At 41.9% G+C, this 16,513-nt stretch overlaps 1 protein-coding gene across 1 annotated transcript in view; it reads right to left on the bottom strand.

Annotated features, from left to right (window-relative positions):
* Nucleotides 1-14,430, bottom strand: part of opcml (opioid binding protein/cell adhesion molecule-like) — a 257,691-nt gene extending 243,261 nt beyond the window's left edge. The window contains exon 1 of the mRNA XM_035626940.2: nt 14,084-14,430. Within this exon, the coding sequence (XP_035482833.2) occupies nt 14,084-14,144 (61 nt within the window). The 5' untranslated portion in view covers nt 14,145-14,430. The remainder of the gene's footprint in view (nt 1-14,083) is intronic.
* Nucleotides 14,431-16,513: the final 2,083 nt, after the last annotated feature.

The following is a 16,513-nucleotide window of genomic DNA, read 5'->3' as shown; positions in this document are numbered from 1 at the left end:
CTTCACATCATCGCTACTTAGTATACAACAAAACCTCACAGTATTGCAGAGAAACCCAACAGTTTCCACAATGAGCAAGCCATTGTTGGCCTTGACTGGTGGGAATGAGAGGAGGCTGGGGTTGTGGTTCGCATCCACAGTTCTGGCTGTGGTTAAGGCCACAAACACAAATTGGTTGACCTGGTGAAAGATCAGCATTTAGGTTAGGATAACTGCTTGGGCTAGTGTCAAAAAGAAAACCATATTAATTGAAGCATAGAGTAGTCTCCTGTGTCAAAGTTGCGTCAAGTTGTCAAGGTTCAGGGCAGAACACACACTTTCAGTTTCAGTTTTCCATTCTGCACGTGGAGAGAGAGACAGGGGTCGAGCAAGCTTCAGAGTGAATGCAGCGAGGGAGCGCCGTTAGTGAGAAAAAATAATTGAATCGGAGAAATAAAAAAACTGTTTTGTTTTATTCTGTTATATTTTACATCTGATTGTTTCATGTTTCATGTTGTAAAGCAGAATCAAACACAGGCATGCAATGCATATGCGTTTATTTTTTCTTGAGCCGTTCTTTTGAAAGGTTTATGTATCAGTACTTTTTTTTTTCATATTTTAACCATACCGTGATAATACTGACAACCGTGATAATTTTGGTCACTATTACTATTACTACTACTACTAATTCTATTGAAGCGTGATGTTAAATTTTCATACCGGTGCATCTCTAACATCCATCCAATAATGGATACGTCCCTTTGGACTTTTTTATTTTTGCTTTGTGATAACATCACCTTCTTCTGTCCACACAGACATTTGAACGCGTGTTGCTTTTAGGCATCTGTGGTTGTTTCTCTCGAGAAGGCAGTCTTGAAATTCATCATAATGACTCCATGTGTTCAGATCATCACATTGGTGTAATCCTTGCTGTAATTGGGACCGTTGGGTATACTTATTGCTCTTGTTTGGAGATACGCAGGGACAAGCCTGTTTTTTTTTGCCCCTTCCCCGTCCTGTTAAACCTCCCTCCTGCCCTTCAGAAACAAACTGCCTACTGCCCTGGACCAAAGCAGGGTCTGGTTCTCAACATTCATGCTCTGGCCCGCCTTGTTTGCATTTTGCTCACTGCTTCCTGTTGATGACACTGACTTATCGCAGCCTGTTTACGCCTCTCTGCCTCTGGCTCTTCTTCCTGCCTGTGTGGACCTGAATATCAACATCGCTGCACATGTATAGTGGTTCTGTCGAAGGTATTGTTTGCTTGACAATACCTTCTGTCTTGATTCTGTTTGAATACAGTGGCTGTTAATGAGAAGAAGAAAGATAAGTATTAAGTTTTAAAACTGCTCACAAGTTGCATTGTTCAGATGATAAGCCTCATGAAAACTAGATGTTGGATTATTTGAGCAATCCAAGGCAGTGCTTCCAGTGCTTCATCCGCTATTCTCCCATGTGGTAACATCCCAAAGCAACGTTTTTTAAAATCAAATTTCTGTTCAGCTCACAAAGGGTAGATGTTTGAAACCTGTTTAATTAATCGCATGCTGTGGTGTGCAATAGGAGGATACTTTTTTCCTTTTTGCACACAGTACGATTAATGTAGTTTTGGCTGGGGTATATTTTTTGAAATAAATGCAGTGTACATGCATACATGTACACTACATGTCTTTGTTTCTTTCCTGAACTGTAATCCTTCACGTCTTTGTCACCAGCTGATATATAGTTATGTTTTTCAAAAGTTAGGCTGTACCTAGACGAGATACAGTGTTGATTGTGAAATACTCCACCATGAGGTGGATTGTCACAGAGGAGAGATTGGCTGGATTGGATTTGGTTACCATGCAGGTGGATCTAGAAGGTCTGGAAAACAAGCAAACACAAAACCCATATACAAATAGTAGCTTGCATTTGCTGAATTGTTGGTGTGAACCAATAATATCAGACTATCGTTCTTGGTTCGATTCCCGGTTTAGACCAACCAACCAACCAACCAGGGCCTTTCTGTGTTGAGTTTGCATGTTCTCCCCGTGTGTGGGGGGTTTTAATCAGCAGCAAATGTAATAGGATTATAAAATATAAACTTCATTAAAAACAATGATTGTTTTTTATTATCAGTGCTTAACAGTATGGGTTGAAACCAGTGTTCAGGAACTTGGTGGTCACACTCTTTGTTTGTGCGGTAGTTGTGCCATGACCTCACTGTGACTCACAAAAGAGAGTCATTTTTAGAAGTTCGCACTGAAAGTAAAATAGCATTGAAGCAGAAAAGGCCAAGCCTGACAGTTATCAAAGTCTTGCTTATCTGATTATTTCTGTGTTTTGGCAGAAAATGATTCCCACAGACCGAGAATCAATATAACATCAGTTCTGCATGGTTTAATGCTGCAACTTGATTGGAAGCTGTCATGGATATGAGGGTTGTAGGATTTGTTGCACACATTTCTATAACATATGTACTTGGGCTTAGTGTAAGGCAGGGGTCACTAATAGGTGGATCGCGGCCCAAGTCCGGACCCAGGCGCTCTCCCCACACACCCTACCCTCTGCTCCATTCCCAACAGGAGATACGCCACTGATCGCATAAAAAGTGTGAGAGAATATTGTTATTTCAGTGATCTGTTTTCTCCTCCCATCTTTTGTGTTCTGAGACTGTTAAGGTGCACACTTCCAAAGCTGTATGTTTTGTCCTTATTTTACTTGAAGTGAGAAGAGAATACTATTAGTTCATCCATCCATCCATCCATCGTCTACCGCTTTATCCATTTAAGGGTCATGGGGGGGCTGGAGCAAATCCCAGCTGTCATTGGGCGAGAGGCGGGGTTCACCCTGGACAGGTCGCCAGCCTATCGCAGGGCCACATACAGAGACAAACAACCATTCACTCTCACATTCACACCTACGGTCAATTTAGAGTCTCCAATTGACCTAACCCTATTCTGCATGTCTTTGGACTGTGGGAGGAAGCCAGAGAACCCGGATAGAACCCACGCATACACGGGGAGAACAAACCTATCCTGAATCAAACCTTTCAAACTGTCAAATTCTACATTCAACCTGTTGATACAGCCCCTTTTTTTTCAGGATACGAAACAAACTCATTAACCTGTTAGTTAAAATTTTTGGATATGGATCCAGCATGGCACACACCCAGCTATTAGTCAGTTATGTAACTCCTATTTGTATATAAACTTTTATGTAAATCTAGACATATCAACTCTATTGAATTTAAATATATTTACATCTGGTGCCAAGGCTGTGTTTTTGTATCTTCCTCTATGAAGCATAATTTAAAAACCAGATCAATGCAATATCCCCTGTGGGGCACCATGAAGAGTCAGAGCGCGGAGGTGGATGATGGGGTGGCGCTGGGGCGTGACGTGCATAGGTAGAAGCTGTAGAGGCAGCAGTAATGAGGAGCTGTTTTTTCACCCAATGGGTAAATAGCACTTAATGTAACTTGTGTATGTAGCTCACGTTTTTCCCTCATTACTGTTATTTTTTTGTGGTCACTGCATCTTGTTTCACCTCAAAGACTTGTATTTGCTGGAGCTGATCCCAGCCAACAATGCGCAAGAGGCGGGGCACAGGGCAACAAACAGAGACAACCATTCACTCTCACATTCACAGCTTTGGGGCAATTTAGAGCTTCCAATTAACGTAAACCCAATCTGTGGGAGGGAGCCAGAGAGAACCGACGCAGAGAACGTGCAAACTCCTGACCCTGGTAGGTCGGTTGGGCCAAACTGGGATTCGACATTACTACGCTGAACAAAATATAAACGGACCACTTTTGTTTTTGCCCCCATTTTTCATGAGCTGAACTCAAAGATCTAGGACTTTTTCAATGTACACAATAGGCTTATTTCTCTCACATATTGTTCACAAATCTGTCTAAATCTGTGTTGTTGAGCACGAGATAATCCATCCACCTCACAGACGTGGCATATCAAGATGCTGATTAGACGGCATGATTATTGCACAGGTGTGCCTTAGGCTGGCCACAATAAAAGGCCACTCTAAAATGTGCAGTTTTATCACACAGCCCAATGCCACAGATGTCGCAAGTTTTGAGGGAGCGTGCAATTGGCATGCTGACTGCAGGAATGTCCACCAGAGCTGTTGCCCGTGAATTGATGTTCATTTCTCTACCATAAGCCGTCTACAAAGGCGTTTCAGAGAATTTGGCAGTACATCCAACCGGCCTCAAAACCGCAGACCACGTGTAACCACGCCGGCCCAGGACCTCCATATCCAGCATCTTCACCTCCAACATCGTCTGAGACCAGCCATCCGGACAGCTGCTGCAACAACAGGTTTGCATAACCAAAGAATTTCTGCACAAACTGTCAGAAACCGTATCAGGGAGGCTCATCTGCATGCTCGTCATCCAAATCGGGGTCTCGACCCGACTGCAGTTCGTCGTCGTAACCAACTTGAGTGGGCAAATGCTCACATTCGATGGCGTCTGGCACTTTGGAGAGGTGTTCTCTTCACGGATGAATCCCGTTTTTCACTGTACATGGCAGATGGCAGACAGTGTGTATGGCGTCGTGTGGGTGAGCGGTTTGCGTATACGACAGCGTGTTCCAGGTCCTGCCGATATCCAGCAACTTCGCACAGCCATTGAAGAGGAATGGACCAACATTCCACAGGCCACAATCAACAACCGGATCAACTCTATGCGGAGATGTGTTGCACTGCGTGAGGCAAATGGTGGTCACACCAGATACTGACTGGTATCTGGACCCCACCAATACAGTGAAAGTGCACATTTTAGAGTGGCCTTTTATTGTGGCCAGCCTAAGGCACACCTGTGCAATAATCATGCTGTCTAATCAGCATCTTGATATGCCACCCCTGTGAGGTGGATGGATTATCTCGTGCTCAGTAACACAGAGTACGACAGATTTGTGAACAATATTTGAGAGAAATAAGCCTTTTGTGTACATAGAAAAAGTTTATAATTTTGTTCAGTGTAGTTTAGCATCACATTTCACTGATTTATGGCAACAGTCTTGTTATATGTGATCAAGAAATTTCATTTTTTTTTCTCATTTATGTGTTGGAGACTGCTGTGCAGTGCTTGATTGCAAGTTCTTTCATTTGCTGTGAGAGTGACTAAAGAGTAGAAACTGTGGTGAAACTAAGATTTAAACTCGACATGACTTTGTGTTACTGAGTAGCAGAGAGGAGAATGGTAGAAGAAGATTAGTATCTCCTGTAGACCCATCTTTTGGTTCGAAAGATGCACTTAAACGCTTAAGTGTAGCTATTGCGTAGGCTTGTTTCAGGACACATACAAAACAAAGACGTCATACGCTGTGTCCTTGGTCAGACAGAAAACTGACATCACGAAAATCAAGTCAAACTGTGTGCACATATCTGGATGTGTGATGTGAAATGGTTGTGCACAGATGTCCTACAAACACTTATTCCTTTCCATGTGGAATAAGCATCATTCGGCAGTAGGTTTTCAACAGTTTTTACAATGATGCAAGCTTAATCTGGGTTAATAAAGAATATGAGCCCGCCTCATCCTCTTGCCTCGCGAGAATATGCCGAGCTCGCTTCAAGAGAAGAGCGCTGCACATGGGCAGAGTTGCGCTTGCTCGCTCGCCTTTGAAATGGAAGAGAAGAGGACAGAAATGGGGCAGGAATAATGCTGTTGATGAAGTTTGTTTCAAGATTTGTGTGTTTGTGCTCTGTAATGCTCCTGTTAATGAAAAAACTTCAGTGAATTAAAGCCTCTGTTTTTCCTCCCAGCGCTCGGGGGGTGGGTTGGGTATTGTCAGCGGTTGTTCTGAAGTTCTGAGTCTCAGTGGAAACTGGAGCAAAAGTGCCTCAGATCTAATTAAATCGGTTACGTTTTCAAATTAATTATCTGTAAGCAGCTGTATTTTTGAGGATTAACCTCTTCTGTTATTCCTATAAAAGATATAGTAGCATGGTTTGGTTCTGAACGTATAGTGTACACTGCGTTTTAAGAGGGGAACACCCCAGGTGAGGGCAGAGAGACAGTGAACCAGAACTAGAAAAACTGGTGGAAACAACAAAATGAAAATCAGTGAGCTGAAGGAGTCTAATGATTTCTGTGGAGCTGAGTGATGGCGCTCAGTTGGTAGTTGATCAATGCAGATATGGAGACTTCATTAGCCGTGGCGGTGCTTTAATTCACTGACTCACACGTCCCTGTGGCTGTCTTCACACTGCTGCCCGACTGATTGGATCACTGAGCACAAATGCACCATCAAAGCAAACTGCTGGCACTCGCCAATAGCCAAACACGTTGGAGTGGTTCATTACAGCGAAGAGTCTCATTTACTAGCACTGAGCACGTGACGTGAGTCGGAATCACAAAGAGACTTCAAATGAAAATCCCTGAATGACCTGATGGCAAATCACAACTAACATGGCAAAAAACCAAAAGCATAATTAACACACATTACCGTTACATTCATTTGTTTGAATTCCACACCACAATGAAGAACATTATCAGTGTTTGAAGTAAACTCATATTGAAAGCCAAAAAACTAAACAACAGAAACTACAATTCAGCCAATCCATGGAGGCTGTTGCAGTCAAAGCAAACCCTTGGCACACGGATCATGGTGTGCTCTGACCCATTTGATTCTGTGAATAATTGATAAATGAGTGAATGGATGGAGGAAACTGAGCACATTTGTATGCAAAAGGGAACACCGCCATGCTGTAGAACCAATACCTTTAAAACCAATTGGATTCTGTTTTTGCAGCCCCCCAATCTCATATTACAGCCTTTCAGCCTCACGACACTCGAATGCTTGTTCTTGCTTGTGCCATCCGTCGCCTATTCACTGACATTCTATTACTTTGCGTCCATTCAGGGGCCGCAATGCTCTCACTTAGCCACCAATGTTCAGCGAAAAGGCTCGCCGGGGATTGTTCCCCTGACGCCAAGAGACAGCGCTCTCGCAAATGTATCCCCTCTAATCAATGTTAGCCTGTGTTCATTATTGTCACAATGCCCCCGCTGTGTGTAAGTAGTGACTCACTGTCAATGATTGTTCCATTGTGGAGCTTTGGAGACAAGACCACAAATGTCCCAAATCCGAAGTCGATTATGTGTTATCTGACTGGGTTACAGGTTTTTGAGTCACTATTTTGATTTGTTCCCTTAACGCTAGGAAGAAAAACCGTGAACGGATTTATGATTCATGATTGAAATTGACATCTCGTGTGGGTATATAAAGTGAAATATATAGGATTTATCTCTACATATTCAGGGGTGATGTGCAGATATACGTTTCACCGCATCTCAAGATAGAAACACTGATATGAGATATATATTTACATTTGGGTTACCTGCCAAAGCTGCTCAGCCCGTTTGATATACTCCTGGAGTCCTGAGAGCCTTGCACCACTCGTGGTGACAGGATCCAAATGTGCCATAGAGCTGCATGAATGATGTGATCTCCAGGAAGGGTGACAAGGTGATAAATTGTCACACTCTCCATCTCCCTGTGTCAACTTTGAGCAATATGAGGCCATTACATTTGACATGTCATACATTTCAGTGAAAACAACGACAGTAAAAATAACCTACGGGGTGCTGTGCTTCTGGTTATTTTCACCTGACACGTGGATCTATGGTTTGCACTAGTGATTTATAATCACACCTGAGGCTGAGTGAGACTTGATGGCATAAATATTAAGTAGAGGCGGATGCATACACTGATCATCCACATAAAGTAAAGCTTCAGTCTTTTACAACCAACTCGACTCACTGATAATTGCAATCCATCATTTTGAGTCTTTGGAATCAATGGACAGGACCAAGCTGTGATGTTGTCGGTAGTCAGCTGGAGGCGTGTCATCATGAAAAATGGCTCAATCAGCTGGACCTGAGGAGGCTATACCTTATGAGCCACACACACACACGCGCGCACACACGCACACACACACACCAGAAAAGTTGAGCGAGAGATTTGGCCTGAACTTTAACTTGTGCCACTGTAACTTTCATAAATGCACAGCCTCAAGGGAAGCATGGTATATTGGGGAGGGATCAGAGAGTGAGGAAGAGTTTGCCCCCAGGCAGCAGGGTGTCTGGGGTTTAACACTGGTGTTAAGTAAACTATAGGGGACTGCAATTACACAGCACTTTTCTGGTCCTAAAATCCACAGAATGTGATTGACCGACACAGTCACATTCTGTGTCCAGTTGTTCTCCATCACTCGTAGATCCCATTCACATACTGACAGCTCAGCCGTCAGGGCCAATTTAAGGTTCAGTTATTGCCCAAGGACACTTAGAACATGCGGACACTGTGGAAGCCAGGGGTCACATGACCGACCTTCAGGTCAGTGGTTGACCCACTATATTTACTGAGCCTTTGGACTTGAACTTTGAGCTATTTGTCCATTATTTTGTGACTTAGTAGATACATTTTCATGTGCTTTCTCTTCTCAACTATTGACCAGATAAATTATCATGTTGAGCTACTGAACTGGTGTTGAGCTAGTGTTGATTGTTGTGTGATGTATTGTGTTGATTTTTGAATGTTCTGTTCTGTAAGCTTATGTTTTGGCTTTGCGTTTGATGTACTGTGAGTATGAATGTTATGGATGTATGTAATCTATTTTATGTTATATTCTTATGCAACTTTAAAAGCAAAATCCTGTAAGTTGTGTTGTATTGTGATACCATTATTAGTTTGTGGGTGCTCAGACATTAGTTTCTATGGTGACGTTACTCAAAGGGAGGCTTAACAGATCAATGATTTGTAATTACTTAGATAAGAAGCAGAAGGATTTTCACTACAATATACATATATAGTCCAGCTTGTCCAACTAGTCCAACAACATGTTCAACAAAGAATATGCTTCAGGTTCTTAACAAAGTTGTACAATTTAGTTTTGAAGAGAAAGCTTGGTCGTATGAATAAATAATAAATAAAACTCCTGCAGGATTTCTTAAAGTGTATGTACATTAAGATACAAGTGTAGTCAAGCAGTCTTCAAGTTGACTCAACTTAACAATCTTCTGACTGGAAGCTTTTTGATTTGATGTGATGAGTTGAATGAAAGCGCAGGTCAGATTTCGCTCAACTCTTTAAATTAAGTTTCTACAGGAACATGATCAGTACATTAAGCAGCCCTGTTTTTTTTCACAGTAGTGGAAACAGTAGTGAGTTCAGTTCAGTTCAGTTTAAACACATAAAACCACAAGTATACAGACACACAGACATGACCTGAGTGTACAGACTGCACATAAGGTTTGTGTGCATGTGGCGCTCAACTGAAGCCTGCACTGCTCACAAGCATTGTATCAGTTGTGCATGATTAAATGCATGTAGGCTTCACTACTAAAACTTGGGGCCACATTCTTAAGAAACGTTTGGGCCTTCAAAAGGCAACTGCTATCAAAGAAAGTCTAAATGCACATAATACTCAGCAGGAATTATAAACTGAAGTGGCATGAGAGAGCTACTCCTCAGGGATCATCAAGAATCCTCGAAATTACTCTTTATCCCCGCCGCCGGAAAAGTGAAAAGCAACAGATGGACGGACGGATGGATGAATCCTTGAGGACAAAAAAAAGGGTCAGGGTTACTGTCTAGTACAAACCAGAATATTAAATCCATTTGATCACGAAATTTGAAGTATATCATTTTCACACTTTCTTCCACATACATTCTTAATTTGCTGATGTGAATCTACAGGGTAATTTTCCTCTGCTTTTTGTTGCAGGCATTGAAAAGAAAAGGCAAAGCTTTTACATCCTCAAAATACAGTCAGATTGACAATCCAGTTAATTCTAATAAATAAAAGGCAAACAGAGCCAACAGCAGGGTGTACTAGGAGCGAGGAATATTAGTCAGGAAATATACACACCGGCATGTGTTCTTCAACTCATCATCAGGAAAATGTATGCACTGTTTTAAGTAAAAGTCGGCTCTTTCTCTTTAACTGTCATAACACACACACCATGAACAACCGAAAGAGTAGCGGCTCAATTCTTCGGAGTGGCCGTCAGTCCCGACACGAGCAGGTCTGCAGCAGCTGCTCAGTCAATAGATGTGTGATAAACTGTGGTGCTGGGCAGTTCTCCCAGGTGTGAAGGTAGTGCACAATGAGTATGAATGTGAAGCAGGACACGCCGCACTGAAAAAAGAACATGCATACTCAGCGATTTCATTCTCCGGATGAACTCGCGAGGAGGCTAAGGCTTGATATTCGTGTTCGCACCATTTAGTATTGACAATGCTACTGTTCATATATTCACAAAACATGTCCAAGTTTAAAAATATCCACATCCCAACACCTCTAAAGCTAAAAAATGGACATGTTGTATCTCAGTTATTCAATGCATATGAAAATTTAGAGTAAACATTACAATTTGCTGTATTTTGAGTGGGTTGTGAGCCGAACCTTCATGCTGCCGATCTCCTGTTCAACCACATTCTACAGGTTCTACTGGATACACATGTGGAGACTGGGGAGGTCACTGAATTTCACTGTCATGTTCATAAAACCAGTCCAGGACTTTTACTTTGTGACATGGAGCATTATCCTGCAGGAAGAAGCCATTAGAAGATTATGAACATGGTCAACAAAAATACTGCATTCAAACCATGGCTGATTGGTGTGTCAAGAAAACTTTCCTCACACCATCACATCACCAGCAGCAGCGTGGACCGTTCACACGAGGCAGGTTGGCTCCATGGATTGGACTGCAGATCCTGAGCCGAACATCTGCGGCCTCAGCAGAAATCCAGATTCATCACACCAGCCTGTCAGAGTCCACTCTGAGTCATTGTTCTGCTCACCACAATTACAAAGAGTGGTAATTTGAGTTACTGCAGCCTTTCTATCAGCTCCAACCATTCTCCTCTAACCCCAATTTCTTGTTTGAAGCTCTTGACCTGAATTGGAATGACTTCATACACTGCACAGCTTCCACACGATTGGCCGATTGGATTGTTGCATGGATAACCAGGTGTACAGATGGGACTGATAAAGTGTTAACTGAGTGTGAAGTATGACAGTGACATCAGTCTTTAAATCTAACTCTGTAAGAAAGTGAAGAAGTCACACTGTTGATGCTTGTGGAGACCCTTTCGTGAAGTGTGAATTGTATGCAAACGCTACAGACGTATGAATTATGGTTTTCTGATGACCGCTTGACATACAGTGTCAGCCATCGGCAATCTTTTTTTAGATAAAGAATGAATGATACATGCTGGACACAAGTAGTGATCAAAACTGTACTTGCATCATTTTGATTCACTGTGGTTCACTGTGTTACACACCAGCTCCAGCCAATGCGGCACTAAATATTAAATTCTCATCCAAGTGAATGGGAAAGTGGTGACAGACTTTTCGACCCCTGCAGTCTTCAGTTGGCAAAAAGCATAGTGAAATGCCGCACACACATGCAGTGTGAAGTATGCTTGCGCTGCAGGAGGTCCACCGCAGGCAACACCTGAGGCTAAGAGAGCTGATGTCAAAAACATACAATATCTAATATTTCATACCCAACTGAGCTGCTGCAGGCTGCCAATTTTCTATTTTTAAATATTTCTGTTTCATGCTATTTCTCTTTGAGTTATGGCCAGGCTACAGCACATTTACAACTGGTTTATGCTCACTTAAGCTAAGATAATATGGATTGCCTTCCAGGGCAGACAATTTGCCAAATGACTTCTGATTATGCCATATGTTGTGGATTTGATCAGAGCTTCAAATTGAAGGAAATGAGCATGTGTGATGCGCATTTGTTGTCATTTATTAATAATGCCAACACCAAGGCAAAAATGTATCCAAAAAGAGTAAGCCCGATGACATTAATATTGGTTACAAAGCAAAAACAAGATAAATAGTACTTATAATTCTTTATAATTAGTGATAGGGAGAGTAATTATTGACTTTTGAAGAAAAAAAATGTATTTGTGTTTCCCAAATAAAGACCCAAGTCTGTACATGAGTAGGTGCACTAGTACAGTACACCTCCTACATGCAACAATGGGACAAGTGTACTCCACCAGCTAAGTAATGTCACAGAACTCTGATTGAGGCATTGTACAAGACAAACAAGGTGAAGAAAGCAAAAAATCTAATTTAAGTATAATAAAAAATAGTCTAAGCAGCACTGCTATAACTATGAGGCAACAGAGCCTTGGGAAATCTGTGAAAATGTCAAAATCAACCAATATTACAGAAAATTATTTTTAAGCCCAGATTCTTTCCTTGCCCATATTCCATTCTTCCACCAAGTTTTGTGAAAATACGTCCAGTAGTTTTTTGCATATTCCTGCTGACAAACACACAAACAATCCAACCAACAATCTATGGCACTTTATGTAGGGTCATACCTTTGCCAAGGGCCCACAGTCCCATTTTAATTATATCAAGCCAAATGACACACTCATCAAGATCCATCCATTATTACCAACACTAAAAGGGTTATGTTTTTGCCCCTGTCCATGTGTTTGTTGGTTGGTTGGTTGTTGTTGGGTTTATTTTTGGTTTGTCAGCAGAATTACACAAAAATTACCAAATGGATTTCTACAAAACATAAGGGGAGGATGGGTCATGAGTCAAGAAAGGACCGATAAAACTTCAACACTTTTTTTTACATTGTCAGGTGATGTTTTCCCCAGGGAATAGTGCATTGGATCTTAAGGAAAAAGATCAGGCAATAAAACATCATACTGATATTCAAGAGTGTTTTCAATTTGCTTCAGATCTAACAAAAAAATCAAGATCTCGTGGATTTAAATGTGGTTTCATGAGGGGACTTTACTAAGCGCCTTTCTAGTTCCATCAGGAATTGGTGAAAATGTAAAAAACTGCAAGTTAAAAAAGACAAACTAGATTCCTTGATTTGTCCAGATCTGCACCAACATGTAATGGGTTCTTTCTTGGCCGAGTTTTGTGGAAATCTTTTACTGTAGTTTTTGTGTTATCCTGCCGGTAAACAAACAGACAAACCATCCAACGGACAGGGGTGAAAACATAATCATGTTAGTGGTGGTAATGGTAAGGACTTGTCACTCATGTACCAGCTCACCTGCCCTCCAAGGTTAAAGAAAATTCTTACACAGAACACAAAATGGGTTTGGAGGACCTGGAACCTGAGCTGCGAGAATAAAATGTAAATCCATCACATTATTTTCCTGTCAGACTCCATCAAAAAAACTCTTTGAGGGGAGAAAACACATTTCTCTCACTTCAGGTGCTCAGGGCACATATTTGCATTTTCACACGTCGGGCTCATTTAATGTAATTCCAGGACACCATACTCCCTTGTGACTTCAGCAGAAAGCTGTTTTTGCTCAGGAGTCCCAGTCAGCAATGTCGTCCTTTCATGCTGCCATTGACACTAAAGGTTAAAGGGCAATGCTGGCATTGCAGTACTGTATATGCACTACACATGCAGCATCACACACTATGCAAGCTGCTTCCAGGAAAGTACTTCTGCCCTCCACTGATAAAAACCACAAAGCTCTCTTCCCCGCTGATCAACACATCTTGGTTGCGTACATACAGCACTTTATCATGGACATAATCTGTCGATATTATTGACATGTGCACACACTCTTGGGATTAACTGATCAATATTTTTGTTCAAATTCCAGCTAGTAAAAATGGATTTTTACATAAATGCCTAAAAGAAATGTATTTTATTGACAACCCTGAGCTTTAGAAAAACAGAAGATGATCTTTTATTTTTTTAATTCAGTCTGACTGAAGACTGATGAAGTTATGCCTGCAGGAAATCCTTGAGATTAGGGCTTCGTGTCATCTCCTCAAATAGTGACAAGTCGACAAGTGTGCGAGGGAACTTTACTCGACTCCTTGTGGGAGAATCCGTGGCGAGACCCGTCCAACGCAGAAAGCTTTTCCACAAACGTCAAAATCATGTCCCAAAAAAATAACACTGACGAGGTGATTTGCAGCAGCAGACAGACAAGCATGAGAAAAGATGGGAGTACAAGAGTAAGTCCCAACAGAGCACCACTGTGAGTGAAGGGGAGCCGAAGAGCCAGGGAGAGGAAGGCAGAAGGATGTAAACACAGAATTACAAAGAGCACAAACAAGGGAATAGAAGAAGTCTTACCTGGGAACACGAGCACGGCAAACACCCACGACAGGATGATGAAACAGACCGAATTATACATGCTTCCCAAACAGAGTTGATTCTGATGTCCTCGTTTGTTTTTTAGATGCTCTTTTACTATCTCCCCACAACTGGGCTTCAAAGAACTGCCCACTAATCTTTCTTTTTCTTTCCTTCTCCCTTTTCTCTTCCTTGTTCCTGAATGTCAGGTTGAAAAGCTTTTCATCCCCCACTTGCAGGCTGCTCTGAGGATGCCTTAAATCCAGTGCAAGTAGTAGTTGGTGGCACACACACACACAGACACACACAGACACTGGCTCCCCACGCAGCGTTCGATCTCCCTCTCTTCCACGTACTACAGCGCACAGGGGGACCAGCACTCTGCAAGGCTGGAGTGGGGGGAGCAGAGGAGGGGGAGCGCAGCCTCCGCTCAGCTGGCATTGGTCGATGCTTGAGTACATCACACATGAACAGTCCTAGCTCTGTTTTTTCCCCCTTCCTTTTCTTTGGGCTGCTTTGGATCCTCAACCCTTTCCTTCCTCAGTCGTTTGACAGAAATAGACCAGGATTAAAAAAGATGATGAAGGACTGATATTGAATGAAAGCTATATAAAGAGTAGCCTCCAAATTAATTCGAAAGGTGATCTGGGAATTGGCACAATTTTCTGAAAATTATACCTGGATGGGATTTTTTTGTTTTGTTGGTATGTGTGTATTTAATGAGGGTTTCTGATGCAGTGTTGTGACAGTCTGGACTGCTCCATCCGGCTGAAGCCCCTCACAGTAGACGTGTTTGTTTGTGGAGAACAGAAACACTGCTGCTTAGGAAGAACCATAATGAGATGACACTATGTTAGATGAGATTTTCCCTTAAATACTCACCGCTGCTATTTTGGGTCTAGTCGACTGAGGTTCTGAGTGATTCATCCAAAAAGCAGGTTGAAATGTGTTGTTGTTCCATGTGCACAAGTGTAATATTTTATTTTGCATATAACTTGAAATTTCTCAAGGCATGGTCTTCTTGAGATGATAGCTGAGTTTCGTGTAGAATATTGAATTCAGACACGTGGATCAGATGGTTTCGCAGCTCAGACACTGTTTTATTGCAGGCGTGGATCGATGCCCTCTCTACATGCTCACACAAATGTAGATTATACCATACAAGGCTGAAACTAGTCTCGCCAGACAGACATCCATCACCCAGGAGGTATTAGCTTCTCCAGGCATAGCAATAACTGTCCTGTGACCTTGACCTGTTCACTTAAATCTTCTGCTTGAAGCAAAGGCATCCCATGAATGATGCACGTGAACCTAACATGTCCAAACTTGGAACATGCTATACATAGTCAATGTAAAATCTTATTAACAATGCCAAACAATCAAACGCAGAATGAAATTTGAATTTGATTTTGGACAGCTAAAGTAGTTTTAGACCCAGACAAAAACTTCATGATGTTCTTAAAGCGCAGTTCAATATTTCTTTCTTCTGAACTTGCCTCAATAAAAATATTTAAACCAGTGAAATTATTTTAAATTTCCAGCCTTACTCTGCACTTGAAAACGTACTTGTACCACTTTCAGACAGCAGATGTGTGCAAGTTTCTAGTGACATGTTCGACCCATGTTGGAAACATAAGTTCGGATGGGCACTGACATCACATCTGACGACAAGGTTGTTTGTACTCAAATCACCAAAAGCTCCTGAATGTAACATCTCTCATTTGGGATTTAGTGTAAGGTTATTTTGAAACATTTTGGTTAACTACATTTTTCCTTGATTTAAAATATAGAGGTTCGTGTGAAAAGTGACATGCCATCATACACTTTTATGCAGCAACTTTTGGATGGGCATGAATGTGCTGCAGGGGTAAAAGCTGAGAGTCATCACTGCTGTGCCTGGGATTTAATTCTTGATGGTTGAGGTTGCAGCCTGAACAGGTGCTTCAGTAAACACAATTGGCATCGTTGGCAGTTGGGAGGCCGGTCAGGTATCGTGTTCACGTTGCTGCAATACTGATTGCTTTTGTGTAAGGGAGTTGGATGATTGTGTGAAATCTCCAGCGACCCTCCGTGTTAGCAGGTGAATCCATGTCAATTACCGGCAGCATGTGGCTGTGTGAGAGTAGAAATAGCTGTAGAAATCAACACAAATTCTCTTTGTTTAAGGATTGACTTGAAAAACATGACAGAGAAACAAAGCCTGTATGCAGTATTTCATGTTAATAAAATCTAAATAAGACCCACTATGAGCCATTTTGTTGACTTCCGCTCCCAGAACCCTCAAGATTTCAGCCTGCACTATGGAAGCCAACTCTCAGCACTTTCATCATTGGTAAAATTCATTTTATTAAACCATTGTGACAAAGTTTGGCAAATCTCCCAGAATCTGCTGCAATCAAGCCACAACTTTCTAACTTAATTTGATATGCA

This window comes from Scophthalmus maximus, chromosome 2, assembly GCF_022379125.1.
Source record: "Scophthalmus maximus strain ysfricsl-2021 chromosome 2, ASM2237912v1, whole genome shotgun sequence".
Classification (NCBI taxonomy): domain Eukaryota; kingdom Metazoa; phylum Chordata; class Actinopteri; order Pleuronectiformes; family Scophthalmidae; genus Scophthalmus; species Scophthalmus maximus.
The sequence above is the reverse complement of the archived record's forward strand: the minus strand, read 5'-3'. Positions and strand labels throughout refer to the sequence as shown.